At 35.6% G+C, this 15,473-nt stretch overlaps 1 protein-coding gene across 1 annotated transcript in view; it reads left to right on the forward strand.

Moving 5' to 3' along the window:
• The window catches only part of CNTN5 (contactin 5), a 1,335,093-nt gene that overhangs the window by 1,163,764 nt on the left and 155,856 nt on the right, over positions 1 to 15,473 (forward strand). Inside the window, exons 14-15 of the mRNA XM_024347391.2 lie at positions 8,826 to 8,953; positions 11,194 to 11,369. Coding sequence (XP_024203159.1) covers positions 8,826 to 8,953; positions 11,194 to 11,369 — 304 coding nt within the window. The remainder of the gene's footprint in view (positions 1 to 8,825; positions 8,954 to 11,193; positions 11,370 to 15,473) is intronic.

The following is a 15,473-nucleotide window of genomic DNA, read 5'->3' on the forward strand; positions in this document are numbered from 1 at the left end:
TAGTTTCTAGTGAAGGCCCTCTTTTTGGTTTACAGATGGCTATTTTCCTTCTGTGTCCTCACTTGTCAGAGAGCAGAGAGAGAGAGAGAAAACAATCTCTTTCATGTCTCTTCTTATAAGGGCACTAATCTTTATGACCTTACTACCATCCAAAGACTCCATCTCTAAATATCATCACATTGGCAATTAGAGGCTCATCATATGAATTTGAGGCAGACATAAACATCCAGATCATAGAAGTTCATCATTTCAAAATCAAAGTATGATGCAACTGAGTAACCATTTGCAAAATAAATAAATAGTAAGATTCTACTTCATACCACAAATAAAAAGTGATTCAAAGTGTATCACAGACATAAACATCAAATTTAAAACTATAACATTTCTAGGAAAAGAAAAACAGAAATCTCTGTGACCTTAGGTTAGGTAAATATTTCTGAATAAAACAAAAGCACAATGCATAAAATAAAATCAATAAATTAAACTTCAACATGAGGAATTTCTGTTTTTGGAAAAACATTGAGAAATGCCACAGACTGGTAGAAAATAGTTGCATGTTTCATACCTAAAATAAGAGTTATTTATACACTGTAAAAAAAAAAAAAAAAAACTCTAAATTTTGAAATCTAATGAATAAATTGATAAAAAAGGGTAAATATTTGAACAATTAGCTCACCAAAGACAATATGCAGATGGAAAATGAACATATGAAAAATTGCTCAAGATCATTAGGGAAATGCAACTTAAAGCCACAATGGATTCTACTACCTACTTGTTATGATAGCTAAAATAAAATAGACCGACCATACGAAGTGCTGCAAGAGCTCTCATACACTGCTGGTAGGAATGTAAAGTGGTACAACCACTTGGAAAGATTATGTCAGCTTCTTAAAAAGGTAAACGTAAGCATAAAGAAGTTGATCTAGTCATTGCAATCTTAAATATTTACCCAAAAGAAATGAAAGCATATATCCATAGAAGACTTGTGCACGAATGTTCATGGTATCTTTATTTTTTATAGCCCTAAGCTGAGAGCAACCCAAACATCCATCAACAGGTAAATGGATAAACAAATTATGGTATATACACACAATGGAATACTACTCAGCAATAAAAGGAAGTGAATTATTGATAATTGGAGCCCCAGGGCTGAATCTCAATTTAATTATGCCAAGTGAAATAAACTAGAGTAAAAGTATGTAATGTATTATTCTGTTTATAGAAAATTCTAGAAAAATGCAAACTAGAAAAATGCAAACTAACTTATAGTGATGGGAAACAGATCAGTAGTTGCCTAGGACAACGATGGGGTTAGAAGGGGCTGAGGGAATGCAAGGGAACACAGGGATGCTTCTGAGGGTGATGCATATGTTTATTATCTTCACTATGGTAATGGTTTTATGACTACAGACATACAGGAAAACTTTTCAAAGCATACACTTTAAACATGTGCGATTATATGCCTATAATAACTCAGTAAAGTTGTTGAAAAATGTTAATAGCTTCCCATTGCCCTTAAAATTAAGAACAAATGATTTTCACAGGATACTATGTTCTACAGGATCTCCCCCTCGCCTACCTCTCCAGTCTCATCTTTTGCCCCTCCCTGACCATCTCTCTGTTGCCATCAGGATTGGCCATTTCTTCAAGGTTTTCTTGTCCTTCCGACCTCAGGATCTTTGCAAATGCAAGTCCCCCTGCTTTCCCACACTGAAGGATAAGCTCAAATCAATCACCCTTCAGTTCTCAGCTCAAATATTACTCCCTGAGAAGAGACTTAACTACTTCCGTAAATAGCTCAGGTTGGTTTCTGTGTTATTTCCTGGCACTCTCTACTATTTCCTTTTTAACATTTATCACACATTTCACTTATATTTTCAGTAAAATTTAATGTATATCAATCACATGCCACTACAGTAAATTTACATATATTATGTAGTCAATACTTTTAAAGAACTAGATATTATGACAGTTTTACATTTAGGAAGGAGATTAAGAAACTTTGCTTAAGATCACACATAGAGTAGTCAGTGTCAGTAATTTGAACACAGCCCTATCCTGCTTTAAAACATAGGGTCTTAATTAATGATTAATTAAATGATTCTATGATATAATGTCCACCCTGATATGGTACCAAAAAGAAATCTCATCTGCTGAAAGAGGATGTATGCCAAGGAATGCCAGTGGCTTTCAGAAGCTGAAAGCAGTATCCAACTGACAGACAGCAAGGGAACAGGGACACATACAAGACAAATTCTGCCAACAGGCATGAACTTGGAAGCAGCTTCCTCTCCTGAGCGTCCAGAGAGGAGCCCAGCCTGGCCAAGACCTTTTGAGACTGTAAGCAGAAAATCCAATTAAGCCCACCCACCCAGACTTCTAACCAAAAGAATAAACGTATGTTTAGTTCGTTAATAGCTATTTGTTATGCAGCAGTGGAAAACTATTACTTTTCTATTTTCTAAAGTGCTTACATATGATATATAGGGATCATTTACAAATTATATTTCTTATTAATAAGTTGATACAGTATGGCTCTGTATCCCCACCTAAATCTCATCTACATTGTAATCCCTACATGTTGAAGGAGGGACCCAGTGGGAGGTCATTGTATCATGGGGGTGGTTTCCCCCATGCTGGTCTCAGGATTTGTAGTGAGTTCTCATGAGGACTGATGGTTTTATATGGGGCTCTTCCCACCTTGGCACTCTCTCTCCTGCCGCCATGTGAAGAAGGACATGTTTGCTTCCCTTTTCTCCATGATTACAAGTTTCTTGAGGCCTCCCCATTCATGAAGAACTGTGAGTCAATTAAACCTCTTTACTTCATAAATTACCCAGTCTCAGGTATGTCTTTATACCAGTGTGAAAATTGTCTCATACATAAGTCATGGGCTCAATCAAGTCATTTTAACTTTTGGGGGGTTTTGTTATTTGATCCGTAAAATGAAGTTTTACTGGATAAGTTCTACTCTCTCAACTTCCTTAAGTCTAAGAATTCATTTCTAGCTTTTTGCAACTATTGTGACACACCCTGATCAGGTATCCTCCATTCTCCTCTCCAGATTCATTCTCCACCCTTCAGTACTCTGCACTATACCCCAAGAGACTGACCCCTAAGAACTACATCAGTGGGCTCCCTTGTCCCTGAGAATGGGGCAGCAGAAGTGATAAAGAAGAGCAAGGTCTCGGTATTTATTTCCTGGCTTCCTACAAGTACACAATACATTAAGGGGAAAAATGATTCCTAACTTCACTTGTGAATTTTTGGAAGCAGAGGAAGGACACGTAATGGACTGAACTGTGTCCTCCCAAAATGCATATGTTGAAGCCCTAACCCTCAATTTAAATGTGTTTGAGGGAGGGCTTCTAAGAAGTAATTAAAGTTAAATGTGTTCATAAGTATAGGCTCCCAATCCAATAGAACTGGTGATGTTTGTTTTAGAAGAGGAAGAGAAACCTCTCTCTCTCTGCCACAGATATGCACTGAGGAAAGGCCACGTGAGCGCACAGTGAGAAGGCAGCAATCTGCAAGCCAGGAAGACAGCCCTTACCCAAACCCAACCATTCTTGCACCTGATTTTGGACTGTCCAGTCTTCAGAATTGTGAGGAAATAAATTTCTGTTGTTAAACAACGTAATCTAGAAATCAAAGATCACTAAATAATATCGCAATGGGTAAACAGACGGTACTTCCAGGCAAGCAGTCTATTTGTAAAGGTTTAAACTAAGTTGTGTAGTATCTGACAAGTAAGCCAAACATAGATATGGAGAGTCCAGGCTGGGCAGGGTGGCTCATGCCTGTAATCCCAGCACTTTGGGAGGCCAAGACAGGTACATTCTTTGAGTCTAGGAGTTTGAGACCATCATGGGCAACATGGCAAAGCCCATCTCTACAAATAAATAAGTAACTAAATACAAAAATTAGCCAGGCATGGTGGTGCATGCCTGTAGTCCCAGTCTTTACTCAGGAGGCTGAGGTGGGAGAATCTCTTGATCCCAGAAGGTTGAGGCTGCACTGAGCCATGACTGTACCACTGCATTCCAGCCTGGGTGACAGAGCAAGACCTTGTCTCAAAAATAAATAAAAATATAATGAAATAACAAATATAGGGTCCAGAAAATGGCCCCAAAATCAAGATAGGCAAAATAAGTCAATAATAAATTCCTACAAGATAGGGGTAATCACAGTGATGTCCTACATGAACTGGGCTACTGGACAGACTAACAAAGCAGAGACTGAGTAACTAGGTGCAAGGTAAGAAGCAAGACATCTCCAGGGCTAGATAGAAACTTATGGAGAAGTCTAGAGACCAGGACATAAGTGTGACTTGATCTTGAATGCAAGAATGCTGATTTAAATTTCCAAAATCTCTCCCAGCCCCTGAAAACCTTCACCTTACTGCTCCCTTCACTCCCTTTCTTCAAGTCAAAGACTGTCTGAGCAGAATTAATCCCCATATATGAAAAGTCTATAATGTAGAAGCCACATGGTAATAGCAGAGGAATGAAGACAAATGGGCTGTATTGTAAGGAAGTATTAATTCAATATTAAATTATCTAAGTAATTATGTGTGCAATAACAGACTTTGTAATGTAAATCACATTATCTAATCTGTATTTTTGTGAAGTTAAAAAAAAATGAGCTCAGCTGGTAAGCATTTGCAATTTGAATCAGTAGACAGAATTTTGGAGAAATGACACTGCCACTTAACAGACAAAAAACATTGTGGAATTTTTTTTCCATTTGTGTGTGTCTTCTATTACCTCTTTCAGCAGTGTTTTATAGTTCTCCTTATAGAGATCTGTCACCTCCTTAGTTACATATAGTCCTAGGTATTTTAATTTTTTTGCAGCTATTGTAAATGGGATTATGTTCTTCATTTCACTCTTGCTTGTTGTGTATAGAAATGCTGTTGAGTTTTGTACATCGATTTTGTATCCTGTAACTTTAATGGAGTTGTTTATCAGTTCCAGGAGTCATTTGGCAGTCTTTAGGGTTTTCTAGGTATAGAATCAGATTGTCAGCAAAGCTGGAAAAATCAGTATTAAAATGGCCATACTTCCCAAAACAATCTACAATTCAACGCTATTCCTATCAAGCTGCCAATGGTTTTTTTTTTCTCGTGTAACTAGAAAAACTTATTCTAAAATTCATATGGAACCATAAAATAGCCCAAATAACCAAAGCAATTCTAAGCAGAAAGTAGAAAGCTGGAGGCATCATATTACAGGGCTTCAAACTCTAGTATAAGGTTACAGTAACTAAAACAGCATGGTACTAGTACAAAGACAGACACATAGACCAATGGAACTGAATAGAGAAACCAGAAAGAAAGCTCCACACCTACAGTCATCTTACCAAAGTTGACAAAAATAAGTAATGAGGAAAGGACTTCTTGGTCAATAAATGGTGTCGGGATCGCTGACAAGTCATATGCAAAAGAATGAAACTGGACCCCTACCTCTCACCATATACAATAATTAACTAAAAATGGATTAAAAATGTAAATGTAAGACCTCAAAGTATAAGAATCCTAGAAGAAAAACTAGGAAACATCATTCTGGACATTGGCCTTGGGACATTTGTGACTAAGTCCTCAAAAACAATTGTAACCACAGCAAAAAACATTGACAAGTGTGGCCTAATTAAACTAAAGAGCTTCTGCAGAGCAAAAGAAACTATCAATATAGTAAATACCCTGCAGAATGGGAGAAAATATTCTCAAACTACGCACACAACAAAGGTCTAATATCCAGAATCTATGAGGGACATAAACAATTGAACAACTGAAAAACAGCCCCATTAAAAGAGCAAAAGACATGAACAGACACTTCTTACAGGAAGACATACAAGAGGCCAGCCAGGTGCAGTGGCTCACTCCTGTAATCCTAGCACTTTGGGAGGCCAAGGTGGGCAAATCACTTGAAGCCAGGAGTTCAAGACCAGACTGACCAACATGGTGAAACCATATCTCTACAAAACATACAAAAATTAGCCGGGTGTAGCGGGCCACAGGGGGTGAGGAGAGACCTGAGGCAGGAGGATCCCTTGCATCCCCCAGAGGTTGAGGCTGCAGCGAGCTGTGATTGCACCACTGTACTCCAGTCTGGGTGACAGAGTGAGACTCTGTCTTAAAACAACAACAAGAACAAAACAGACAAGAGGCCAACAAACATACGAAAAAATGATCCACATTACTAATTGTCAGAGAAATGCAAATCAAAGCCATAATGAGACACCATCTCACACCAGTCAAAATGGCTATCATTAACAAGACAAAAACAACAGATGCTGGTGAGGCTGTGGAGAAGAGGGAATGTTTACATACTGTTGGTGGGAATGTAAACTAGTTCAGCCACTATGGAAAGCAATTTGGAGATTCCTCAGAGAACTTAAACTGCTATTCAACCCAACAATCCCATTACTGATTATACATCCAAAAGAAAATAAATAGTTCTACCAAAATGAAATACTCATATGTTCATTGTAGCACTAGTCACAATAACGAAGACATCGAGTCAACCTATGTGCCCATCAATGGTGAATTATATAAAGAAAATGTGGTACATACACACTATGGAATACTAGCCAGCCATAAAAATGAACGAGATCTTGTCCTTTGTAACAACATGGATGCAACTGGAGGCCATTATCCGAAGTGAATTAACACGGCAACAGAAAACCAGTGCCACATGTTCTCACTCTTAAGTGGGAGGTAAACAATGGAACTCATGGACATTAAAATGGCAACAATAAAAACTGAAGACTACTAGAGGAGAGAGGGAGAAAGTGGGGCAAGAGTTGAAAAACTAACTATTGGGTACTGTGCTCTACCCTGGGTGACAGGATCAATCAATCCGAAACCTCATCATCATGCAATATACCCACCCAGGTAACAAACCTGCCCATGTATCCCCTGGATCTAAAATAAAAGTTAAAATTATAAAATAAATAAGTTGAATTTAAAAAAAAAAAAAACCTTGTGGTACTCAAAATTCTGCATGCCCAAGTGGATCAGGGGCCGAAAGTACAGGGTATTCATAAACTGTCTTTAATAGTTTATGTTAAATGTTGCCTCCTGTCAGTAAGAAAGCACTCCTCTTAAATCAAAAACTATAATACTGCCAGTGTCTGTGACACATTTATTTCTTTAAAGGAAGTAAACTTTTAAGCCAAACTTCTTACCTGCTAGATGAGAATTCACCCAAGTCAGTAAAATCCACATATTTTCAAGATATTAACGATCAGCACAAATTAATGTCAACCGTCTGTAATTCTTACAAGAGGATGCTTGTTTGTTTACAGAGAGTATAATTTTTGCTTTCTAATACATTGTTTTGTAGCATAGGTATCTTTGGGGTTGAAATGGAATAAATAACATTTCATTTTCATAGAAAATGAACACTATATAATGAATAGAACTTTTCATTGACAATCTTGAATGCATTACATTACTCTTAAGGGCATTGTGTTTTTCAAATGTTTTAAGCTAGCATCTCTCCTAGACTTAAATGACAAAATGAAGTTCACCATTTCTAGTTTGACTTTTTTTCTAAATTTGTCTTCCTTCTTACACATCATAAATCAAGTTTGGTCCATATTGGAAACCATATGTTTTCAAACTGATATCTTTATTAATGAAAATATGTAAGTATAAATTTCTGGGCAGTTTTTTTCAGCAGCCTAGAATCTAATATCAATTGTTATAAAGTTCAATGCTGTAAATAACCATGAGCTCCGGTTAATTGGCAAGATTGAATACACATTTTAAAATAACAAAGAATGTTGACTAAACATTTAGTCATTATTTCTAAATCTTAAATAGTTTAATATTATCATACTGCCATGGAATAAATTGTCCTTCTTAGAATCAGGAGGATCCAATTTTAGGATTTTAGGATTTTAAAGTTCACAGGGGCTACTGGTTCTTACCCAAAGCTAGTGGCATATTCACTGAAACCACAACAGCCGTGTCTATTATGTTTCAGGTTGCCGGAGTAGGTCGATGCACTGGTGAAATAATAGGTTATATTTCTGGAGCATAGAAGGGAGAAAAGGACAAAAGTACTAATTAAATTTGAAATCTGTATAATCCTGGAATAAATACACAGGAGAATACGTTAATTCCAAATGTCAGCCTCATTTTCACTGAACTTCTAAAAATTTTTAACAACGCTTTAATTTTTCACCTTCATATGAAAGTGAAGGTCCAGTTTTAACAAAGGTCTTGAAAGAGCCCAAATGCAAACTTAGATATCATATTCTTATGTTTAAAAAGTGCAGTGCAAGCAGCCCAGGTATCAGGTTGCATTTTCATACTCTTGCTACTCTGGTGGCAACGCAGAATAACTGCCATAAATCATCTCTTGGCTGTATACAATTAATTTTGTGTTCTGTACTTATACTCCTCTATGTTTTTATGCTGTTTTTTTTTTTTATATTTGACTTTTGAGGTCACTCTTGGTTTTAGGTGAAATACTCAAGCTTAATATTAAAATATCACTGGGTGATATTGTAGCAACAAGTTCTAATAACCAAACTCAGGGTCACCCCTTCTGCAAGTTTTAAAATTAACTGTCAAAAAATGTCAAAAGAAAAATATCTTGTTACTCCTTAACCTTTTTGAATATAAGAAGATTTAAGTAAGCTTATTATACTTCTTGAAGGGTAAAATATTTCTACTATCACTGCATATTTTCACAGTGATCCTTTATCTTACTTATTATCACCCTAGAAATGGTTTTAGACTTCATCATTGGTTCTTACTATTTAGCTGATTGAAGTAAAACAGAAAAAAAAAACTTTTTTAAAATAATTTTCAGAATAGCTATTCTTCCAGACGGGAGTCTACGGATCCTAAATGCTTCCAAATCAGATGAGGGAAAGTACGTTTGCCGAGGGGAAAACGTCTTTGGTTCTGCTGAAATTATAGCTTCGCTATCTGTAAAAGGTAAGACAGCACGGGTAAATGTTTTACAAGCATAGTCTCATGGCCTTATCGGAAAGAGAATAAATATAATATAAATGCATATAGGTTTGGACTTAAGTGTGTGCATGCTTGTGTTTATAAAATACATTGCAAACATAGAACTAAAACAGCCACATTGTTACTTTCCACCATTTAGGGTACCAAAAATGAAGGAACCTCTTATTGGCAGAAATTTTATTTTGCTTTGAATAAAATTTGTGAGAGAATGAGGCAAGCTTTCTGAAGTTTTAGTCAGTGTCTCAAAACTTAAAAGTATGCCAACAGTATAAAAATATTTTTCCTCTACCAAGAATAATTTTAGCATCAATCAGTAATATTACTCTGTTATCACTTCAACTAGGGATTTGGGGCAGAAAGGAGCAGCAGCAGGAGGATATGATGGAGGGGTAGTATAGGACTTCACATTAGATAAACTGGGTCCAGAGCTGTTTGTTGATGTCTGTATCAATGAAATTTTTATATGCCTTTATTTTATATAAGCAATATTAATATTACTGCTTATATGTTTCCATTCATTTTATAGTTCTAAAATGAGCTCGATTTCAAACCTAGAACATTCTGTTGAGGCTCTATGTCATTGTTTAGTGACAGAAAATCTATCTTAGGCAGTCCCTTCAGATGTTTTTCACAATGTGTCTTTAATTGTTTTCATTGTGCATGTATCATATGGCAAACCATACTCCGGCCATAAAAATATAAAAATATTATTTTTTCTGTCTTTAAAAATAAAAATGTAATTAATACATTTACATTACTGGTACTAAAATACCAGTACTCTGATATTTTAGAAGAGAGAACATCAAGAAAGAAAAGAACAAAATGTAAAATATACTTTCATTTATATAATGCATTACTGGACTCAAACGCAGCCTTTCAGTTCTTATTCCTTCTGTGTGCTAGTTGTTCCATTTTGTAATAAGGCAATACTAGATCCAAAGACATTTTTACAATAACAACAAAAATGTTATTTTCTTAATCATGAGTTTAATTGTTTACTCGGAACACTCCAATCCCCACAAAATTTAAACTACAGTGTACTGCTTTTATCTGTCTTCTCTGATGAGGCCAGAACTTAGAATGCCATATGGAACATTTGACTTCCAGAATGTTAATATTTACAGTGACATTCCTGTCCCAGGATTCCATTTTTTTCTCAGTGACTGCTTAGAAGGACATGGAACATTAAAGGATCTGATCAGTGGTTAGGAGTGGTGTTTCATCAGACTGCACTGTCGCAAACAATAGACCTAGAATAGGAAATTTAAGCCAATTGTTAATCACTGTGTTAATTGTCTTGAGGTATCTATGACCAGGAATCTAATTAGGAAAGAAGATAAAACCAAAATCTTCATCACCTCTCTACTATATTTAAAACACATCATCTTGTAATCAGCTAATCACTAACTTAACTCTTAAATGTAAAGCCTGTATTAGCCTTTAGTGGTTCAAAGTTGCTCTAAACCCAGTAAAAAAGTGTGTTTTTAAAATTTAACTGAATCATTAAGGAGTTAAACATAAACATTGTTTTCTAAAAACATTTCCATTCAGTGTTTCTACCTTTCTTTATATATGCCAATTAAGCCGTCTACAATACAGCAAAGGTACAAAAACAGGTACGTTCCTCTGATTAAAAAATACTTTTCTACTCCTAAAAGCTTTTTGTCGAGTGTAAAGCAAATACAAGGTAGTGTTGTTGTAGTATTATATTTTTTATCTCTGTTAAGATAGATAGTTATTTGGAGGGAGGTGCTTTCTATTGCCCTGTAGCCTCCTCTCATCTTTAAGGAAGTGAACCCTCTCTGAATTCTTCCTGAAACAGATAACCTTTTTATTGTAAAAAATCTTTTATTTACTTAATGATCCTTGAAAGTGGTCAAAGAGGCTACAGCCTCTTCTTTTTTTCTAATGTTCCTCCTTCCATAATGTCAAATGCTGCTTCTAATTAGGTAGTCTCTTGTCTTTTTAAAATCCAAGTTACATTCTTAATAGGAACAGAGGCTCTTCAATCATTTCTCCCCTACAAAAACATGGTAATATGCCCTAGCATCCAAAAGCTAATAAAGATGTAAAAAATCTGGTATATGTATCTGGAGCAACTGTATTGTATAGATTTCTTCTTTTCTCAATTATTTCAAGCAAAATATTATGTATGGTAACACAACAGGTTGATTATGTTAATTAACGTATTTTTATTTCTATAGAACCTACAAGGATAGAACTTACTCCTAAAAGAACAGAATTGACAGTGGGAGAAAGCATTGTCCTTAATTGCAAAGCAATTCACGATGCTAGTTTGGATGTCACTTTCTACTGGACTCTGAAAGGACAGCCTATTGATTTCGAGGAAGAGGGTGGACATTTTGAAAGCATCAGGGCCGTAAGTGAATACACTTTTATTCTTTTAGTAATGATAACTTTAGAAATTTTGAATCAAATGTAAGACCTTGCTTAGCTATGAAGTGCTAAGAAAAAAAAAACAGGACAAACATCGACTTGATAAAAACAATTACTTTCTGCCACTATTTTATGTTATGTCAAACTGAAAGTAATATGTAATTATTTTTAAACCCCCAGTAAAAAACTGAGAATACCTCATTATTTAAATCTGGTTTCTTTGCCACCTTTGTTTAATATTTACACAATACTTCTCAAAAGTTATGTTGCTACATAAAGTGGCAATTCATTATTTAAAGCATCGTTAACAGTAATTATGATAAAATAAATAAATAAAATGCCTGCCTGTCCTTCTCCTCAAGAACAGTAATTTTTGGAGTTTCTTTAATTTCTTACAAGCTATAGAGCTTAAACATGCAACTCGTAGTCATAAATGCACATTAGCCTTAAGTCAGTATTCAAAGATATACTCATTTCTGCCATTTTTTTCTTAATATCTTCTTTTATATTGTGTACCTACATGGCAATCAACCAGATGGAGTGGGAAATCTCTTGAACCAAGTCCTACAGAACCATCACAGTGCTTTAACTCTAGAGAAAGAAGTGAAAAGAGGCCCCTTCCCCACATAGACTTATTTAAAATGTAATAGAGTAACATAATGAGAGAGGGAGGAGAAAGACAGATGGAACTGGGGTGGCAGAAAAAGAGCGACTTTGGCTGGAATCTTCCTTCTATATTGGCTAAAGAGATGGAGCCAAATACAATTTTTGCCTACAAATTGGATTTAAAATGCTGTTGCATACGTATTAGTATCAGTTGATCCATCCCGAAACACTTTGAGAAGCATTGGAAAACCATAGCTTTAGTGAGCCCAAGTATTTAAACTCATTGTCAATTGGATTTTATTTTAAAGGTTATGGGATACAAGGAAAAAAAAAAAAAAAAAAGCCCTAAATCCAAAGTCAGGAATTCTCTGGATCAAATCCCAGCTTAATCTCTAGTCAGCTGTGTAACATAAAGCCAGTCACATGATTTGCCTGGGCATTAATTTCTGGAGAAATCAAAGTGAAAAAGTTACACCAGATAATTTCTAAGATAGCGTCTCACCTTAGAATTTGGTAAATGTATATTAGCAGAAGAGTAAAGATGAGCTCTCTTTGTTGCGTTTTCCAATGTAACGAAAATTAGCCCACTTTCTTCAAAACTATTCCTTTCTTCCTGGTTTACTATCCAATTAATAGGAGAGAGTATATAAATAAGAAACAATTGCCAACTACATTGTTCACCATCTCATTAAATGAGCGAATTTTAATTGTTAATATCCAAGTTATATGTAAAGTATTTAGAGTGTGTTAAATTAAACACATTTTGCTCTGCTTTATGGTTTTCCTTCTTCCTTTACCTTGGGTGATAATTCCTTCCTACAATACTTTTCCTACACATTTTATAACATGGATGATGTAAAACAGACCAAGAAAATTTAATTTTAAAATATCACATTTTGATTAAAAAAATCCCATGAGAAAAATATCTTCTTAGGATTGTCTGCAAACATCCCTTTTGAGTGATCACATATCTAAAGAAAAAATACATCTAAAAATAAATAGCCCTTCTTCTTATAAGTAATCCCCCTCTTTATTTTACAATACCAATATAAAAATTAATGTACCTGGTGAAGTTACATGAATTATTGTTTTTGTCTCTTAGACATAGATATGTTTAGGTTGATGTCATTCATTTGTATCAATAAATACCTTTTTTTCCATGAAGTTGGCAGTTAAGAACATCTGCTGTATTCTTCTTTGCATATATGCTTTCCTTGTCCCAGAGAGTGCAAAATGGACTCCTTATTCCATGCAAACCCATATAATTACAACCCACTTTGAAATTAGGCTCTGGATTAGAGACAGTCTAACAGTAAACTCTGAGATAGAAGAAGAAAGCAAATCATGGTACTGAGAAGGGAGAAAAACATTTAGCTTTAAGGTATAAAGCCAAAATATATTTTTAGTATGCATATGTATTTTAAAACATATGGAAGCTTCAAAACTATGGGATGTATAAGAAATTATCATCTATCACCTTTCTCTCAGTTACTTCAAACACTGAGTGAGTCTTGGCTGGCTTCAAGGACACACACCAGAGAAAATACCATTGTATGACAATAAAAAGGCAAAGAATGGAAAGAACAACATTCTGTTTCCCTTCTGCCCTTCTCATGTAAATTATGTCTGGAAAATAATGCTTTAGGAGAAAACATATAAAAGTGTTATAAAGAAGGGAGATTTGGGAGGCCTTCTGGGCTTGTGGATACCTTCTTTCTGTGAGACCAAGGATAGACTCTGGGAGTCAGAGGGACAGGATGGGGCTGAGAAGAGAGCCAAGTGGGGTGACTCAAGGCCTGCTTTGAGTTTCCAAGAAGAGTCATTAAAGGATCTCCTAAGGTGTCTAACTTATCACAGCAGAGTAAAAAAATAAATGAAAATGGGATTCCGGGACTTCAGCAGGAATAGAGTGTGCCTATGATTGGAGCACTGTCCAGGCTAACTGTCCTGGGACAGAACCCTGCCAGTGGGTGAGTGAATGAGGGTGAATCAGAAGAAAAACACATTACCACTGCATGAGGTAACTTAAACTTACTAAACCTCTCAGGTGGGAAAAAGAGATAACAATATTTAGTATTTTGTAGATGCCAAAATATGACTTAATGATGTTCCCTATTTTTCAACTGTTGTACTGGTATCTTTTATACACAGACATTAGCTTGCATATAAATCTCTAGTCAATTATTTTATGTAGCCTTCATATACAATCTATTTACAATGTACATTGTATACATCTATATACATACACATCTATATACAATGCACATTTTTATGTTTCAAAACAGATGATTGCTTTGACCTGCGTTTCAACAGAGTGCATAAACATATGATCACATCAGGCTAAAAAATAATAGTATTGCTTTAAATTAAAAATTATGTTTAAATTAAAACATTCATAATGAAAATGCTTCTACTATTTATGTTGCCCTCTTAGGCCATGTTTTACAAACTCAGCAATTTGACTAATTTGGAGTGAATCCATTATTGGAAGTCACTGTTGAAAGGGGAGAGGCAATCAGTTAGGACATAAACATTTGATCCAATTCATCCAAATCCTTTTTTTTGGCAAATTTTATGAATAAACTGAATGTGATAAGCTAGTGAGGATATTCTTAAGATTTTAAATCTTTTTAGTTCTACAAGCTAAATGCTGTTGGGGGATGGGGATCCAAAATAAAAGGCATAGCCCTTCACACCTAAGAGAGCACCATTTAAGGGTAGAAATTGCAGTATGGGCTATGATCTGCTATAATAAAGCTACACCAGAGAACTATGTGCATTCAGCTGTTAGAAGGGGTTGGTATTTGAAATGGACCTGGCTTCAGGTCCATTCAAATGGAAGGATTTCAGCAGGTGCATAGGAGAAACTGCATCTCAGACAGAGCGAGCACGTTGGGCAAACAAAGAAGGGCAGAAGAGCTTAGTGCGTGTTTTGGGAACAGTGAGGAACCAGTGAGGGTGTATAGTAGACAATAAGTCACTATTTGTTGAATAAGTTTAAAGGAAAGCAGCAGAGGCCTCCAAGGCACTGATTTCGGAGCTATAAAAAATTTGATTTGTATTTTGAGTACAGCAGGGATTCACATGATTCAGATTTGTTTTTAGGAAGATAATTCTGACAGCTGTGTGGAGCAGGGATTGACTAGTTTGTGGATTTTACATTCAGTGTAGACCTGTTAAGTAGAGGTTATAATAAGGAGATAATCGTTGTAAGTGTTGACCTTAAATAACCATCCTGTAACCAAATAAAAGCATTTACTATGGTGTCCTGACTTGAGAGTTTATGTTGGTCAGAGGTCTACAAGAACCTCTGATTCCTCTCAGGATATCTGAATAGCATCTGAGCTATTGAGCATTGCCATGTGGCCCCAGAGCCACAGTCTTAATGGAGGACTGTGCTGAGCCACTGTTTTCCAGTGACTTGAAGTCCTCTAACTATTCAAATAGGATATAAGAAAGTTTCTATCCTTATAATGCATAA

Source organism: Pan troglodytes, chromosome 9 (genome assembly GCF_028858775.2).
Source record: "Pan troglodytes isolate AG18354 chromosome 9, NHGRI_mPanTro3-v2.0_pri, whole genome shotgun sequence".
Lineage (NCBI taxonomy): Eukaryota > Metazoa > Chordata > Mammalia > Primates > Hominidae > Pan > Pan troglodytes.